This window comes from Stenella coeruleoalba (assembly GCF_951394435.1).
Source record: "Stenella coeruleoalba genome assembly, chromosome: 11".
In the NCBI taxonomy this organism is placed as follows: Eukaryota; Metazoa; Chordata; class Mammalia; order Artiodactyla; family Delphinidae; genus Stenella; species Stenella coeruleoalba.
In genome coordinates, this window is record NC_137157.1 from 96,716,831 (window position 1) to 96,732,299 (window position 15,469).

General features: G+C 51.6%; 1 protein-coding gene across 3 annotated transcripts in view; it reads left to right on the forward strand.

Moving 5' to 3' along the window:
* ANO2 (anoctamin 2) overlaps positions 1 to 14,850 on the forward strand; it is a 333,331-nt gene extending 318,481 nt beyond the window's left edge. For all 3 annotated transcript variants that reach the window (XM_079936516.1, XM_079936518.1, XM_079936517.1), the window contains 4 exons: positions 273 to 325; positions 2,294 to 2,475; positions 12,547 to 12,652; positions 13,922 to 14,850. In XM_079936516.1, the coding sequence (XP_079792642.1) occupies positions 273 to 325; positions 2,294 to 2,475; positions 12,547 to 12,652; positions 13,922 to 14,194 (614 nt within the window). In that variant the 3' untranslated portion in view covers positions 14,195 to 14,850. The remainder of the gene's footprint in view (positions 1 to 272; positions 326 to 2,293; positions 2,476 to 12,546; positions 12,653 to 13,921) is intronic.
* Positions 14,851 to 15,469: the final 619 nt, after the last annotated feature.

The following is a 15,469-nucleotide window of genomic DNA, read 5'->3' on the forward strand; positions in this document are numbered from 1 at the left end:
GCATCTGGAGGGCTGGAGCATTCCTTATCACCCCTTCGAGCCCCTCATCCTTATCTCCTCTGTGCTGGAGGCCACGGTATCCCCCCCCCCCGCTAGCCCCCTGCTTTGCAGACAGGGGTGCACCTAAGCCTTTCCAGACAAGCCTATCCCTGGGGGGCCCGGCAGAGCTCCACTGGTAACTTGCCTGCGAGGCGGCACTCTGACTGAAGCCTTGTCATCACTGGGCTGAGGGTGGGAATGAGACAGACGCCCTTTTTTTCCCTGTCTTACAGGGATTTGGTTTGACATCCTCTCGGGCATCGGCAAGTTCTCTGTTATCATCAACGTAAGTGCTTGCTTTCATGACACCCTCGCTCTGTGGGAGGGGCTTTCCAGGGGAGCTGAGTCCTCAGGGCAGGAAACCTGTCCTGTTACCTCCCAACTTCTTCCATTTGGAGCTCTGTTTAAGACAGCGCCCGGCGCCCACCCACTCCCCAGCCCTCGTTAATATCGCGTACACGCCTTCTAAGTCATCAGGCTGTTGACGGAGGTGTGCAGCTTTGTCGTTCATTTCGCTAAGAGCAAGAAAGGCAATTACCCACCAGAATGTGTACCTTGGCCTTAAGAGTCCAGATCAGATCTTTCCTCGGAGCCAAGAATCATGAGGAAAGAATTGCACATATCTAGCCATCTCTTTCCTTTCTTTTTCTACCCTGGAGCTGAACAATACCTGGACCATAGCCCAGGCTGCAGTTCCTAATTACCGTTTCTCCAAGCTGTCAATGTAAAGTCTTAATTATCCCTGGCGCTGCTTGGTTAAGATAGGACATGGAAGAAGAGGGTCCTGTCTGCTCTGACCTCCTTAACTGCCTTGCCAGATGTGTCCACGTTTCGGAGGAAATCCTGCTGGGCCCAAGCCAGCAGCTCCTTTGGCGTCTGCGTTCCATACGGATGGTGGTCAGGCAGGGCCTCTTCTTCCGTCTCCCGGGACAGTATCTACCAGCTCAGCGCACATCAAGAAAGCCACAGCCCCCTTTCCCTTGGGAGAGAAACGCTGATTCCGGCCGTGACCTGGCTACCGAATAAAAACACATGAGACGGCACGAGGTGTGCAGAGAGGCAGAGGGGATCCGCCCGTCACACGTGGGATGTTTGATGTAGGAAGTGCACGTCTCAAGGCTGAGAAATGAGGTGCAGTTTGATCAGTAGCTGCTTTGGAGTTGTGTCTTCTAGAAAAGAGCCCCTGAGTACCAAGCGCTTTTCATCTACAACAGAATGACAGGACGTTTTACTTCCTTGGCTGTTCTAAGACTTCTTAACTGTAAGAAATGGGAGAGAATAAGAGTCTCACCAAGTAGGATCAGTCTGCAAATTAAATGGGGTGATGAAAGGACGTATGGCCCGTGCTCCATTAATTACAGCTGTGATTATTAGAAGTCCGTTACTCACTCTCAAATATGGTTATGGCCATGCACACTCGTATATACATTTAGAAAACAATACCTAAACTGCATTTTTTAAAAGGGCTTTAATTGTTGGTGCCGAGGACAGTATAAACACCTGCCAAAAAGATTTAAGATTTTCTTTGCAGAAACTCCCTCCTCATCCGAACAGGCAGTCGTTCCTTTGTCGTTTGGTTTGCTCCATAGACCCTCATAGAGAACTTAGATACGCCAGGCGCTACGTTGGGTGTGTGCGTTTCATCCAGCAGGACCTCCTCCTTCCCTCTCTGTGTCTCACTTTTTCTAAGCAAAATGGATGAAAGAGCGACTTTCATTGTATGATGGGCTAAAAAGCGCTGAGAGATGATGGTCAAACTGAGGTTCACCGTGGAACCATATCCTTGGTGTTCCTGGCTTTCTCGTGTCCCTCAGGGGCAGATGTGTTCAATATGTGGCCATTTGGTATCCTTGCCTGTCACACTTCAGTGGCCGTCTCACCACTCTCAGTCATTTTCTCAGAAAATCTCGCACTCTACCTTGGCATGGCCAATGCCAGCATCAGTTCAGGTGTCTCAGAGATGATTCACGCCCTCCCTCACCCAATGGTCCAAACTGGCTTCGCATCCTTTGCTTCGGTGGTTGTAATTCACTCTCTTGACGGCCACTGACTTGTGGGTTTCCTTACATGTATCAAAGATGGAAAAGCCAGGTAAGTCAGTGTTGTGAGCTCAGGGGCAAGGACTCTGTATCAATCAGAGCAGTGCCCCCGGATGGAGAGCCAGGAGGGGACAGTCTCTTGGGCAGATGGACCTGCGTCACCCGCATGGTGTCCATCCTGACGGTTCCTCAGGTGCTTGTGGTTCTATCCCCAGGCTTTTGTCATCGCGATCACCTCTGACTTCATTCCCCGCCTGGTGTATCAGTACTCCTACAGTCACAACGGGACTCTGCATGGCTTTGTCAACCACACCCTCTCCTTTTTCAACGTCAGCCAGCTGAAGGAGGGAACGCAGCCCGAGAACTCACAGTTTGACCAGGAGGTTCAGTTCTGCAGGTAAAGTAATCGGGTGCAGGAGGGCAGCGAAGGACTAGAAGCAGCAGGTCCAAGTAATTATCCGGACGACTTAGAATTACATCATTATTCTCCTTCGCTTCTGTCTCCTACCCCCAAAGCCCAGATCCCTACGAGTCAGTTTCAGTGAATTGACCAATATGTATTGAGTGCCTTTTGCTAGACACCATGGAGCAGGTAAAAGACGTATATAGGTTCGTCCTTACCGTCAAGGGAAGGTCTGGTTTGTGGTCTGTTTGGGAAGAAAACAGAACTGGTAGGACAACTGCGTGTTATTCAGGGATTATGTCTAGTATGGGCCACGAGCCTTACGAGTGTTTGAAGGAGAAGGAGAACAGTGAGGGCCGGAATGGAAAGGGTAGGCTTCTTGGAGGGGCCATGAGGAGTTGTAGGGCAAAACGAGAGAGTATCCTGGGTCTGGAGTCAGCCTGGGCCAGGTCATGGGGACGAATCTGAGGTGTTAAACACTTAGGGGCTAGCTGCTGGAGTTGGCAAGGAGAGTGCTTGGGAGATAATAATAGGGAATACTATAGGAAATACAATATAGAGAGCAACTCCTAGGGTAGTGTAAGCCAAAGCGGTGTTGAATTTGAATCGGTAGGATGAAGTAGATAATGGGAAATCTCGAACTCTTACAGGAACTTTTTTTTTTTTTGGCGGTACGTGGGCCTCTCACTGTGTGGCCTCTCCCATTGCGGAGCACAGGCTCCGGACGCGCAGGCTCAGCGGCCATGGCTTACGGGCCCAGCCGCTCCGCGGCATGTGGGATCTTCCCGGACCAGGGCTCGAACCCGTGTCCCCTGCATCGGCAGGCGGACTCTCAACCACTGCGCCACGAGGGAAGCCCCCTTACAGGAATTTTAATGTGATGCAATAGGAAGTTACGGACCTTTTTAGGGCCAGGGAATTATAGGCTGAAGTGTGGGCTTAGGAAACCTAATCCGGTCTCAGAGAGGAAGATGGGCTAGAATTGGGCTAACTCGAGGAGGGCAGCTGAGGTGCTGCATCATTCAGACATGACCGGTGGTAGGCATGGACCAGAGAGGTGGAAGTAATTCAGAGGGAGGGAGAAGATGAGCTACTTAATGTCATACGTTACAAAGCTGAGTACCAGAGACACTGGAGAGAGTGTGAATCAAGGATAACTCCAAAGTTTGGGCTGAAGCCAGAGGACTGGGAAATTGTGGGTCCATTGACAGGGATGGGGAAGATGCCAAGAGAATCTAATTAATAATAAATTAGATGAATTTGATTCCGATCATGTTGCATTTAAAATGATGGTCGGAAATCTAAGGGGCAATTTCCATCTAACACCTAGAGGGAATAGCTGGAACTCCTGAGAGGACCAACTTAGAGTCATGATGGTAATTTGTCAGCACCGGGATCATTGAAGCCGAGAAACAGAAAACTCTCCACTACTTACCAGAGAAGGACAAAGAAAGAGAAAAAGAGCAGAGGGGAATAAGTTCTTTCAGACTCAGTCTGAACCACAAAAGGGAGAAAACGAATTGGTCTTCCCAACCCAGAGGACTGAGTTAAACAACCTTCCCAATGTGTGATTTAAATAGAAGGGTATTCTGGTCCCAGGAGCAATAACTTTAGGGCTTCACACTAGCCAACCAGAAAGGCTCAAAGTCAGGGACCAGATCTAAGAATAGAGAAGTCCATTTATTCACAGATACTGATTCACGTAGCCTAGATGTTTCTAGCATTTTCGCATCTGGGACTATAACAAGTCGTCACTCGAGTAGGCAGATTTGGCTACTACCCTGCGTTGCCCAGGGCCCACCGCTGGCGGGCCAGGCCGTCTGTCCATGGTGCTGGATTTGGGTCTGCAGATCCGCTGTACAGTGGGGTCTGGACCAGCTGGTGGCCTTTTCTGGTAGCATTTAGATTTGCTCCAGCAGGGTAGGTGAAGTCAGCCAGCACCTTCACATTAAACGAACGGGCACTGAAAAGTGAGGACAAAATCATTTTTGTAACTGGAAGGTACAGAAATCATCTTGTTGAAACTCTCATTCTACATAAAAAGAAACCGAGGCTTAGAAAGTTGAAGAGTTTTCCAAGATCACAGAGGTTTCTAGCAACAGACCCGGAAGCAAGACTCACGTCTCTCCAGGAACACAAGCTTCGACGCCCACGCTCGGGGGATTGCAGCACGAGTGTGACTTGTCACGTGGGGAAGCAAGGCTAACGCTGTTCCTTTAGTTGGTCTAGAAGCACAAGTCTCACCAGAGCACCAAGGGACTCTGACCTTGTCCTTGACCGTCACATCTTCCCGTGACACTATGAATGTGCTTTCCAGATATATCAGTGGCTTACCCTGGCTTAAACACAAGGGGACTTTAATGCCTCTCTGTTGAGTCGAGGGTAGTTCTAGTTGGGTAGATTTGATTCAATCTGCCCAAACCAAATCTTTCTCCATCTTCCAACCCTACTGTAGTCAGTGATGACTGTAGTTTCAAACACTGGATGACTGCCAGCAGCTCCAGGCCAGTATCATACTGTGTCCGAGTCCAGCGGGAACAAAAACCTATACTTCTTTCCCAACAATCTCAACAAAAGTCCTGCTGCCGCTTGTTGGCTGGGATTAGTACGCACTTCCTACCCAGAGCCGATCGCTGTGGCCAGAAGAATGCGACGCTTTCCATGGTCTTTGGGGCCGTGGGGTTAGGGGTAGGAAGTGAAATTATCTCCATCTGAAGCACGTGATCTCAGACTAGTGGGTAGTTCCCTCCTCCTCTGAGATCTGAAGTCAAGATGAACGGATGCATCTCAACCAAAACAACGGGTGCCCAGGAGACCAGGTGTTATTAGCACACGTGGGTCACATCGAGCTTTGCTGTATCTACCGTCAGAGTCACTGGACTTTCCAGCCAGATGTAAAGCCCTGATAACTCTTCCCTCCATTGTCTCCAGGGAAGTAGATGGGATCGTGGCTCATCTGTGGCCTGCTAAGTGGCGGAATTAACACTGGGTGCGTGTGCAGGAAATGCATGCTGTATTTCTGTCAAGAAAAATGTACTGCAGAAAATAGATCATTCAGGAATCAAACCAAAAGCATTTCTGGCATGTCCACCGTTGTTTCTTTACTCCGTACCAGTGGGGATTGTAGGTTCATTGTGCATCTATTTTTGAGGCGTTACTATAGGCTTGGCATCGGTTATATAAGAGGGAACAAGACGCAGTGCCTCCCGCGAGGAGTCTAGCTGGACAGGCGAGACGAGCATGCGCACAGCGATGAGAACAGAGCTTCCGTACGTGCAGTCGGGCAACTGCAGGGAGCTCTCCGAGCCTTGAAGGAGGAGGCCACGCACCTGACCCAGACCTAAGTGTCCAGTGCCAGAGTGGCCAGAAGGAGAACCTGTTGAAACTGCTCACTCACGGGACCAAGCCGGCCTGGGTGGGAGGGGGCTGTCAGGTGGTGACAGAGGTCCAAGGAGAACAGGGTGTCCCAGGTAGAGGGGCTAGGTCATGCTCAGTGGTCAGAGCTGGAACGAGAGGCGTGAGCTAAGAGAGGTGAGGCGGGGAGAAACACAGAAGCCAGACCAGGAAGAGCATGTTGGTCATGGGGGTGGGGGGGTGTGGACTCACCTTAGGGCACTGGGAGCCGTGGTGGGGGATGGAAGGGACTTCTCACTGGTATCATCTCTGACTTCGCTGTGGAGACCAGTGGGTTACATTGAAAATAAAGAGCTGCCCGGGCTTCCCTGGTGGCGCAGTGGTTGAGAATCTGCCTGTCGGTGCAGGGGACACGGGTTCGAGCCCTGGTCTGGGAGGATCCCACATGCCGCGGAGCAACTGGGCCCGTGAGCCACAACTACTGAGCCTGCGCGTCCGGAGCCTGTGCTCCGCAACGGGAGAGGTCGCGACAGTGAGAGGCCCGCGCACCGCGATGAAGAGTGGGCCCCGCTCACCGCAACTAGAGAAAGCCCTCACACAGAAACAAAGACCCAACACAGCAAAAATAAATAAATTAATTAATAAACTCCTACCCCCAACATCTAAAAAAAAAAAAAGCTGCCCTAGTTTGAAATGTAAGCAGATGTCTGGGGAGCGGGGTCCTCGAATCATCTAGATATGCCGTCTCAAGTGGGTATACCTTGGGGGCTACCTATCCTAGGTGGATGAGGATTGCTGATGAAAATCTCTACCTACCCCAGGTAGGTTCTCCTCACCGCATGCCGTGTGGACCTGTCTGGCTCGCCGTAGTCTCTGGAGGTTGATGAAGTGGGGGCATAAACTACGGATGTCTTTGTAAGCCAGGATTCGTCAGCAGCTGTCAGAAATAGAAGTGAAGGGGGTGGGGGATGGAGGGGGCTGGGGGGAGAGAGAGATTGATTCTGAGAAACACAGACAACGCTAGAACTAGCCCCGAAGCCCACGTCTAGAACCGCTCCCGTGATGGGAAATGCAAAGTTTGTCCTTGTTTCCTGGCAAATAGCGTTGGGAACTCGATGACCCTTCTTATTCTTAGCTCTCCGTGACCCCCGGAGATAAATGTGGTCAAATAAAACTGAGGTCTCCGGCTCCAGTCCGGCCTCGCCAGGGATAGAGGTATCTTAAAAATAGCAATAAAATTTAGGACAAGTCTCCGGCTGCCCATTTGAGATGCATTCCCAGCATTTTTGGAGCAACGTCTGCCTTAGCCATCTGACTGCCCCGGCCGGGCTGCTCCATAAACAGCCCCGTGACGTCAGTCTGCAGGCTTGATTAGTGGTCATTTGACAGGGTCAAGGGACCACTGTATCCTACAGGCTGCATGGTGACTCGAGCTCCTGGCTCAGCGGAGTGGAGCAGAGAGGTCAGTAGGGCAGAACCTGGCCAGGGACCCGGGTCTGAGAGCTCAAGGAGCCCACCTGGGCTTGGGCAACCCACTGGGTCTGTTTAGAGATGCTGAGCGTCCCGAAACAGCATCCTTGGATGGCTCCCGCAGGTTTTTCTGCAGGACCCAAGTTCTTCCCCATCCCAGGGTCCCGGGAGTTCCCTTCCAGGGTTTGCCTGCCTCTCATCTGTTTCTGGCCGAGACCAGAGGGAGAGCCAGCTTTCTGTGGTGGTGCCTTTCCTCGCCTTTATCAACACTGCATCACCCCAGGCCTGATTAGTCCGTAATGGCCTGTGCTGTTTTCCCTTGTTCAAAGTCAATTACAGAAGACGCTTTTAAGCAGCTCAGATGGTACAGAAATATCGTATGCCGTTGTGTTCAGCACTAATGTGACATTACTTTCCATTGGGAGTATTAGATTTTGTTTTTTACATACCACTGTTTTGAGTTGAGAAATGCATTTACTAATTGATTTATAACTAAAACATGCATTTATAACTAAAACATCATTTTTTTAAAAAAAGCCATTTCTGAATGTCAGTGACCAACCCCTCAGTTTGTTACGTTGGCACCCTTCCTGCCCGCAGTGATTCTGTTCTGTGATGAATTGTGGCCAGTTTCACTGTCACTGGTCACCCCTGCAAGTGAGGATGGGAAGGGATGTCTGAGCCAGGAGTCTCTCTTCCCACTGTGCACCTCAGTTTCCCCATCTGTAAAAGTGGGGACTTGGAATAAATGATCTCCAAAGCTTCTTTTATACTTAGTGTAAAAATATAATCGTGGATGACACATGTAATACGTTACTTTATTCCTGCAAACATTCTAAACATTACAGGCAACCTCTCCAGCTCTGTCCCACCTCCACTCGGCCCCGCCCAGCCCTAGGCATCTTCCCAGCGGTAGCCACGGCAACGTATTTATATGACTCTTTCTCAGACACTGTTCCATGGATTAACTTAAAAATGAATTTATAGAACCTTTAAGATGTTTCACGGACTCGTTTTATAATAATGACATATATTTTGAGTTAATAGGAACCTTGTTTCTTTAGGTAGTGTATAAATTCAGCTCAATGTGACTATTTCATAGGGTTAGAACAATCTAGGTAAAATACGAATGCAGTTTTAAAGCCGAGAAGATGTTGATTTTTGTACCGCTTTCACTTATCGTATGTGAGTCTGCCTGACTGAATACTATACCTGTGCTCCTGGAAGCTTAGTATAAAGATATATTGGAGTCAGCCGAATGGTACCATTAATTGCATCCTTCTTTGATGATGAACTTTTTATTATAAAAGTAATTCTATATAATGTATATGTGTGTGTATACATATAAAAGGAAAAGCCCCTCTTCTCAGCCCCTAGCCCAGTCATTCTCTCCCAGAAGAAACCATTGTGTCCATTTCTGCCACCAGAAATTACACTCGCGTGTGCCGTCTTCTTTACTGCTCACTGTGTTTCCCTTTAACATTCAGCGCACACACACGTACACACGCGCGTGTGCTCGTTTGCTCATGGTGGGCTGAGAGGGCTCTCGCGCGTGCACCTACCGTACACTTGGCACAGAGATGCACGTTTTGTTGCCTCCGTGTGAATTAGAACGCTGAGGTGCAGGGATGTGGAATAACTTTCTCGGCTTCCTACAATTAGTAAGTGGCCCAGCCACTCCAGTGCAGACATGCTTTTTAGACCCTCTAGTCGTTTCTTTATTGGAAGACTCTCCTTATTACAAGACTACAGGGAACTCTCAAACTCAATGTTAAGGCTCAAAGAAAATAAAGGAAGACTGAGGGATGAGGGTGAGATCTGGGAACCATGCCTAAAATTATATCCCTGAGCTTCAATCCCAGCCAGCAGATGCAGGAAGTGACCAGATGTGGGGTTCGCCCAGTGCTTGACCACGCAGTGGGACTTTGGGAGAGCCAGAGCTCTCAAAACCGGGGGAAAGGGTATGCTTTGGAAAGCATTGGAGCTAATGGGAATGGAGCAGAAGTTCTCCTTCCCATCAGCCTGAGGCTTCCCTGCTTTGTGCCATTTACCTGGACCCGGAGCCTGAGAGAAGCCCCCTGCAGTTGGGCGTTGGCTTTCTCTTCTTTATTCATCTCAGCATCATGGGAAATTCGGAGCGTCCGAGCTTGAGTGCTCAGAAATCCTCCTGGAAAGCCAGGGGAACTGGGAGCAGGGATGTGTATGCTCCATCTTCTTTTAACAGAAGACGCGTATTTCTTAAGTCACCTTCGGTTAAAGGAGGAAGAACATTTATTGAGTCCTCTGATATGTCTGGTAGTATGCTGAGTGGTCTTCGTTCCAGCTTTGTGAGATGCAAAGTCCACATTTCATGGACGAGGATCCTGGCCATCAGATCTTTGGGTAACTGTCTAGAGGACGGAGAACTGAAATAGTGGGGGTGGGATCAGGCCTTCACCTGCTGACTCCAAAGCCCACGCTTTTGCCAATGCTGTTCTCTGCTCTAGGCTTGGAAGCAAAATAGACAGACAGCTGTCACCAGGCTGGCCACAATTAAGTCCACTAGCCACCCTGTCTTTTCTGGACATTTCTAGTCTTAAAACTAATGATCTCTTTGTTTAATGAGTGTCTTCTGATTACTCAGAAACATTTGATACGCTTGACTTCTTAGGATGAATTTTTTTTTAAAATTCTGAAATCAGAGCTTATATTGGAACGTAAATAAGGCATCATTTACCTGGTGGCAGAGGCTTACTGGAATCAGTGTTTCTCAAACTATGAATTCATCAGTGAGTTAGGAAACCACTTCAGTGGGTCATGACCAGCATTTTAAAGACTAGGAGAGTAGAGGATAGCAGAGAACAAGAAACTATCCGTGCACAGCGCACAGCAAGGATGAGTATGTTTTGTGTGTGTGTGTGATTTTTATTTCTGTGATATATACGTACGTGTGCACTAATGTAAAATGCATTGCTTACTCCAGGTCACAGTTTTTTAAAAAAGTGAGCTTTGAAAAGAGAAATGTGAACAGATGTATAATTCGTTAAATTGCGTGTTGCTGTTTTCTGGGCATAGCTTGCCCTGTAGTTACTGACAAAGCACCCTTAGGCCATTGGCACAGACGGATTGCAAGCTGAGCTTTCTGGACGTATCTGTGTGTTAATCTCTCCCCAGATCCTTGATTAGATGGGTGTGCCTGCCAGATTCAAAACATGTTGTGGACACTCGGGGAGGGCAGAGTGACGTTTCCAAAAGCTGTAGTGAGTTAGTAGCAGAAGTGGGACCAGAATTAGATTATTTATGGATTCTTTGCAGACTGGAAAAAAAAAAGAGAGCTGAGCAATGGCTGTCATGCTGAGGTCAGTGAGCAGCTGTTCCTTCATTGATGGAGCTAGAAAACAAGGGAGATGGACTCTGACTGCAGCAGCAGGGATTGGGCTAGACCTGGGGAGGGATTTCCTCACCATGAAAAGTAGGGGTGTGTGTGTATCACCCCTCCTCCAGAGGTCTTGAGAAATGCAAGATAAATTCCCTTCTGCCGTGGGGTTTTGGGGGGACAGCAGGAGGGTGGGTGAGCCTGAGTACTTTTCCCAACCAAATGTCCTTATTCCCTTGGCCACACCCTCCGTCCTTCCCATGAGTGGGCGTGGTCTGGAGCTGGCTGTGTTTCTGTCCTCAGCCGGGGATGGCGAGGATAAGCCCCACGGTGTTCAGCTGGGTTGTAGTTAGCTTTGCATTTCATCCGGATGACAAACCAGGCCTGCAGCAGCTGCGATCAGCTGTTGGGAGAGAGGGACCGGGTGAGGAGGGGGCAGCTCCTGGCCTCTTGCCCAGCCCTAGTCCAGCGCTCAGCACCCACCTCTCCGCCTGCCTCTTTCTGCGGCTGGCTCTCCCCACTGTGATTTCTTCTGCCTTTTGCCCTGCATCTCTTCATCTTCCTGTGTTTTTTTTCTCTTCTCCCCTTTATGTCTTCTTGGGCCATCGGAAGCCACTGTGCTTCTATGTGGTAGAGCAGCGGGTTCATTCGGCACAGGGGAAGGTGCAGAGAGCCCCCACTGCTGAACCCCCTTCCCCAAACAGCAGCTAGTAGTCAGGAGCTTTTCGACAATAGGAGAAAAGCCCAGATTCAGGCAGACTTGGATTCTCACCTTGACTCCACCCCTTGCTGGCCAATCATTGAACTTCTCTGAGCCTCGGTTTCCTCCTGGGTTATTCAGGGATATCCATGCCTTCCTGAGGATCTTGTTGTGAAATGAGGAGACCTCCAGAAAAGCCCCTTGCTTGGGGATGGACGCATGCTGCGCGTTCAGTCTATGCTTGTTCTCCCCTGGGCCCCTCCTGGGACAGAGCTCCCTCCCCGCCTTCCTCGGCAGCCGTGCGCCCCGCCTGGTGGCCTGGTGCCACCCCACCTCTGCTTCAGCCCAGGGCTTGTTTTGCTTTTACTGAGCCTCGAAGATTTGTTGAATTCCATGGAGAAAACTGTTCCGTGAAGGGGCATAATTCTTCTGTACCAACTCTTGTTATTTTTCCAGGCTTAGAAAAAAAGGGAGTCTGAGAAAATAAGCCGTTTTTAACATGAGTCATCCCAAGATTGGGGGGAAAAGGCAACAGCTCGGACGAGCCCTAGACGTCACCACCGTCTGAGCTTACGTCAGGCACTGACATTTTATTTCTTAAACCACGTGGGCAGGTGATAAAGATGGTTAGTGAAAGGGGATATTGCCCAACCGAGACTCGGAACCACTGCCCTCCTCCCAGAATTCACTCGGCCTTCAGCTTGCTCTGAATCAGCCATCAGGCGAGGCTGGCCCCTCTCCTAGGCAACCGGCTGGGGAGGACACCCTTGACCATCTGCTGGCACCTGCGTTTTCACTGAGCCCCGGGCTGCGGAGCAATGTACGTGGTGTCCGGGGGTCTCCCCACCCCCTCAGAGCCCACAGGCTAGTGGAGTCAGGATGGCCTCATAGTCCTGGGTTCCTCTTGTGATTCCAGGGCTCCTCTGGAAGGAGAATCCAGAGGAAGCTTCTGGGGATGTTGGAGAGAGTAAGAAAGCCACTTCTAGGCTGATGTTGGCTTTTTTGGACTCTGGCCCTTTTTTGGACGTTGTTGGCTGGGCCGTGGACTCCTCACCTCTGCCTCCTACGCCCCCGAGTCTGAGAGTCAGGGCTTTGCCTTCTGCCTTGACCTTTGAGGCTGCACCAGAGAAGTAGCTCCTTCTTTGCATTTCCTCCCAGTCTTCACATGGCCTTTCTCTCTGCACAGGTTTAAGGATTACCGGGAGCCGCCCTGGGCCCCAAACCCCTATGAGTTTTCCAAGCAGTACTGGTCCGTTCTGTCTGCCCGTCTGGCTTTTGTCATAATCTTCCAGGTGAGTTTTCAGATAAGGCACAGCAGGTCAGGATCCGGGCTGCAGGGGTACAGGTGGCCCCGTCTCCGGGTTTTCAGGGCGCTCTGTGACTCGGGGGCCTTTGCGTGCGGCGGGCAGCCCTGAGACCCTTCCCTGGGTGAGGGCTTTCATTAACGGATGGATTTGCAGAAGGAGGATAAAGCAGAGTAAGGTTACAGGACAGATGTGGAGTAAGGTGCAGGGTGGAGGCTGAGTCCCATGTACACCTAAGACCAGGAAGTGGGCAGCAGCGTGGGAGAGCAGAGCCTCACCTCGGGACTCGGTTTAAAAGGCCAGCATCTGACTTGACCAAGCGGCTCCAGATCACTTATGGCAGCCTCTGGGAGCAGCCCTTGGTTCCCAAGCCTTCCCTGGGCCCTGGGAGCACGCAGGGTTCAAGGTCGAGCTGGGGGTGGGTTCAGAGCGTGGAAGACAGATGGCAGGGCTCCGACATCTCTTGGGCTGTCACTGTCCTCCAGGTCTAAGGAGAGGGGGCGTGCGAGCACAAGATGGGCAGGCAGAGGAAACTACAGCTGGAGGGCGAGGGGCAGCCCGCGGCAGGCCTGGGAGCCAGAGCATACGGGGAGCTGCCCTTCAGCGGGCGGTGCTGGCACTGCAGAACGTATTCACCCACTTAAATAGAAAACGCTCCCAGGAAGGGAGGGTCTTATCCTACCCTACGGGAGGGGAGGTGGCTTACTGGGGGGAAGGAAGGCACTTACGGATGTGCACAAAACCTCAGAACCGATGCAGGCCCTCTGAGGCAGGGCCCAGGCAGGCCGTGAGACCAGAACGTGGGGTTGGCTGAGGTCGGAAGTCAGTGCAGAAACCAAGGGTCCACCTCCGGTATGGGGACGGAGGGACAGCTGGGAAGAAGGGAGGGGCGGTTGGTTCAGGGAGAGCCCCGCAGGGGCCGTTGGGCTCTGGAGCCCGGATCCTGGAGGCAAGAACAGGACACGTGGGGGCAGGGGGGCGGAGGGGAAGAAGCCAGTTCACACTGTCTGGCCGTGCATGGGAGGGGCGCTCTGGGAGATGGGTGCTGTCCCTACTCCACTTTCACCCGGGGACCCCAAGGGACAGTGAAGCTCGTTGGCTGAGTCGGCCGAGGAGCCAGAGGAGCCCAGAGGCCCCCTGCTCCCCCTCCCCGGGTCTGGGGTCTGTGCCCTCACCGCTGCCCAGCCCGCCTTCCCCGGGGCGGTGGAGCCCTCCCGCCCAGCCTCTCCTCTCACCACCCCCTTCCGGCTCTCCAAGAACCTGGTGATGTTCCTGAGCGTCCTTGTGGATTGGGTGATCCCTGACATCCCCACCGACATAAGTGACCAGATCAAGAGGGAGAAGAGCCTGTTTGTGGACTTCTTCCTGAAAGAGGAGCAGGAGACGCTCAGGCCGACGGAGGAGCCTGCCTGGAGGAGCCAGGGCGCCGGCCGTCGCAGTGGGGGCAGCCCGGCAGCCAGTCCGGTGCCCTCGGGCCGGAGCCAGCTGGGCAGCAGCTCGTCCCTGGGGTCCCAGCACACCAGTGTGTGAGCAGCTGAGACCAGCCCGGGGCTGCGCACCCGCATGGGTGCGGTGTCCGTCCTTCCGCAGGATCTGGCCTGAGGGGCTCTTGAAAAGGGCGTGTGTGTGCGTGTGTGTGTGTGTGTGTGTGTGTGTGTGTGTGTGCGTGTGGACAGAGGTTAGAGACAGGAGGCAGAGGATGGGCGCGGGAGGGAAGAGAATGACGCTGCTTCTCAGAAACTTCAAGCTTGGGTTTCTTTTAGGTCCTCTTTTGAGCTGTATCCTTTGGGCGATTGGTACCCCCTTTTGCATCCATTGGTGAAAGAATTGGGTCTCTCCAGCCCAGAGTCCCAGGCACCGCGAGCCCTGCCCTGTGCCCCCTCGGATACCGTCCCTGAATTTCGGTGGCCGCGGGCCATGAGAAGCACAGTCCGGGCCCTGTTTCAGCCCCATCATAAGTGATCACCACCCCCACTTCCTACCATCACCCTGAGAAAACCCTCTGCATCACTGTCACAGCCTCAGTGGATGCAAATTAAGTTCCGTGGCTGATTGCTGTGGCCTCTGGACCTAATGGTGAGCAAAGGTCCAGACCTGGGCTTGTCTCCCGTTCATGTCATGGGGATGCTTTGAGCTGAATGCAGCTAGCCATCATTTTATGCAGGTTCAGGTTTAAAATAATAAATGGAAACATGCTTTATAAAGATGCATCTCCTTGTCTGCGGTTCTCTCTCTCCTGCTTCCTACTGATATTTTTGGAGCCCCTACTGGGTGCCAGGCATCGTCCTCAGACCAGAGATGCAGCAGAGGACAAAAGACAAAATCCCACTGCGCCGAGTTATGTTCTGGGGACGGTTCCATCAGACAGCTGATGAATGCACAGCATTTCAGGCGATCGTAAGAAATATAAAACAGGATAAGGGAGACAGGAAATGTGAGGGCATGGGAGGAGGGGTTTGCCACTTTATACATGAATTAATGACAAACCCAGGATGGTTCGGAGATCACCGCTTGCAAAGCTAACGTCATGGATCGGTAGCGGCCTCCCGAGCTCTGCGGGGAGATTTTCTAGTTGGAAGCAAAGGCCAGACGTCATTTATCATTGCCTTTCACACACCTCCACCCACCTGCTGACAAGAACCAGTGCACTGGCCCTTCCCTGGGGACCTGGCCCCAGTTCCCTGCAGGTCAGTCTGACTAGCGTACAACTTGGTCACAGTGGAAGCTGCCAGGAAGGCCACACCCCAGAGGAGGTGTTGGTTACTTTAAGGACATGCTGAAGTTTTAGGTGGGTTTTCCAGTTTT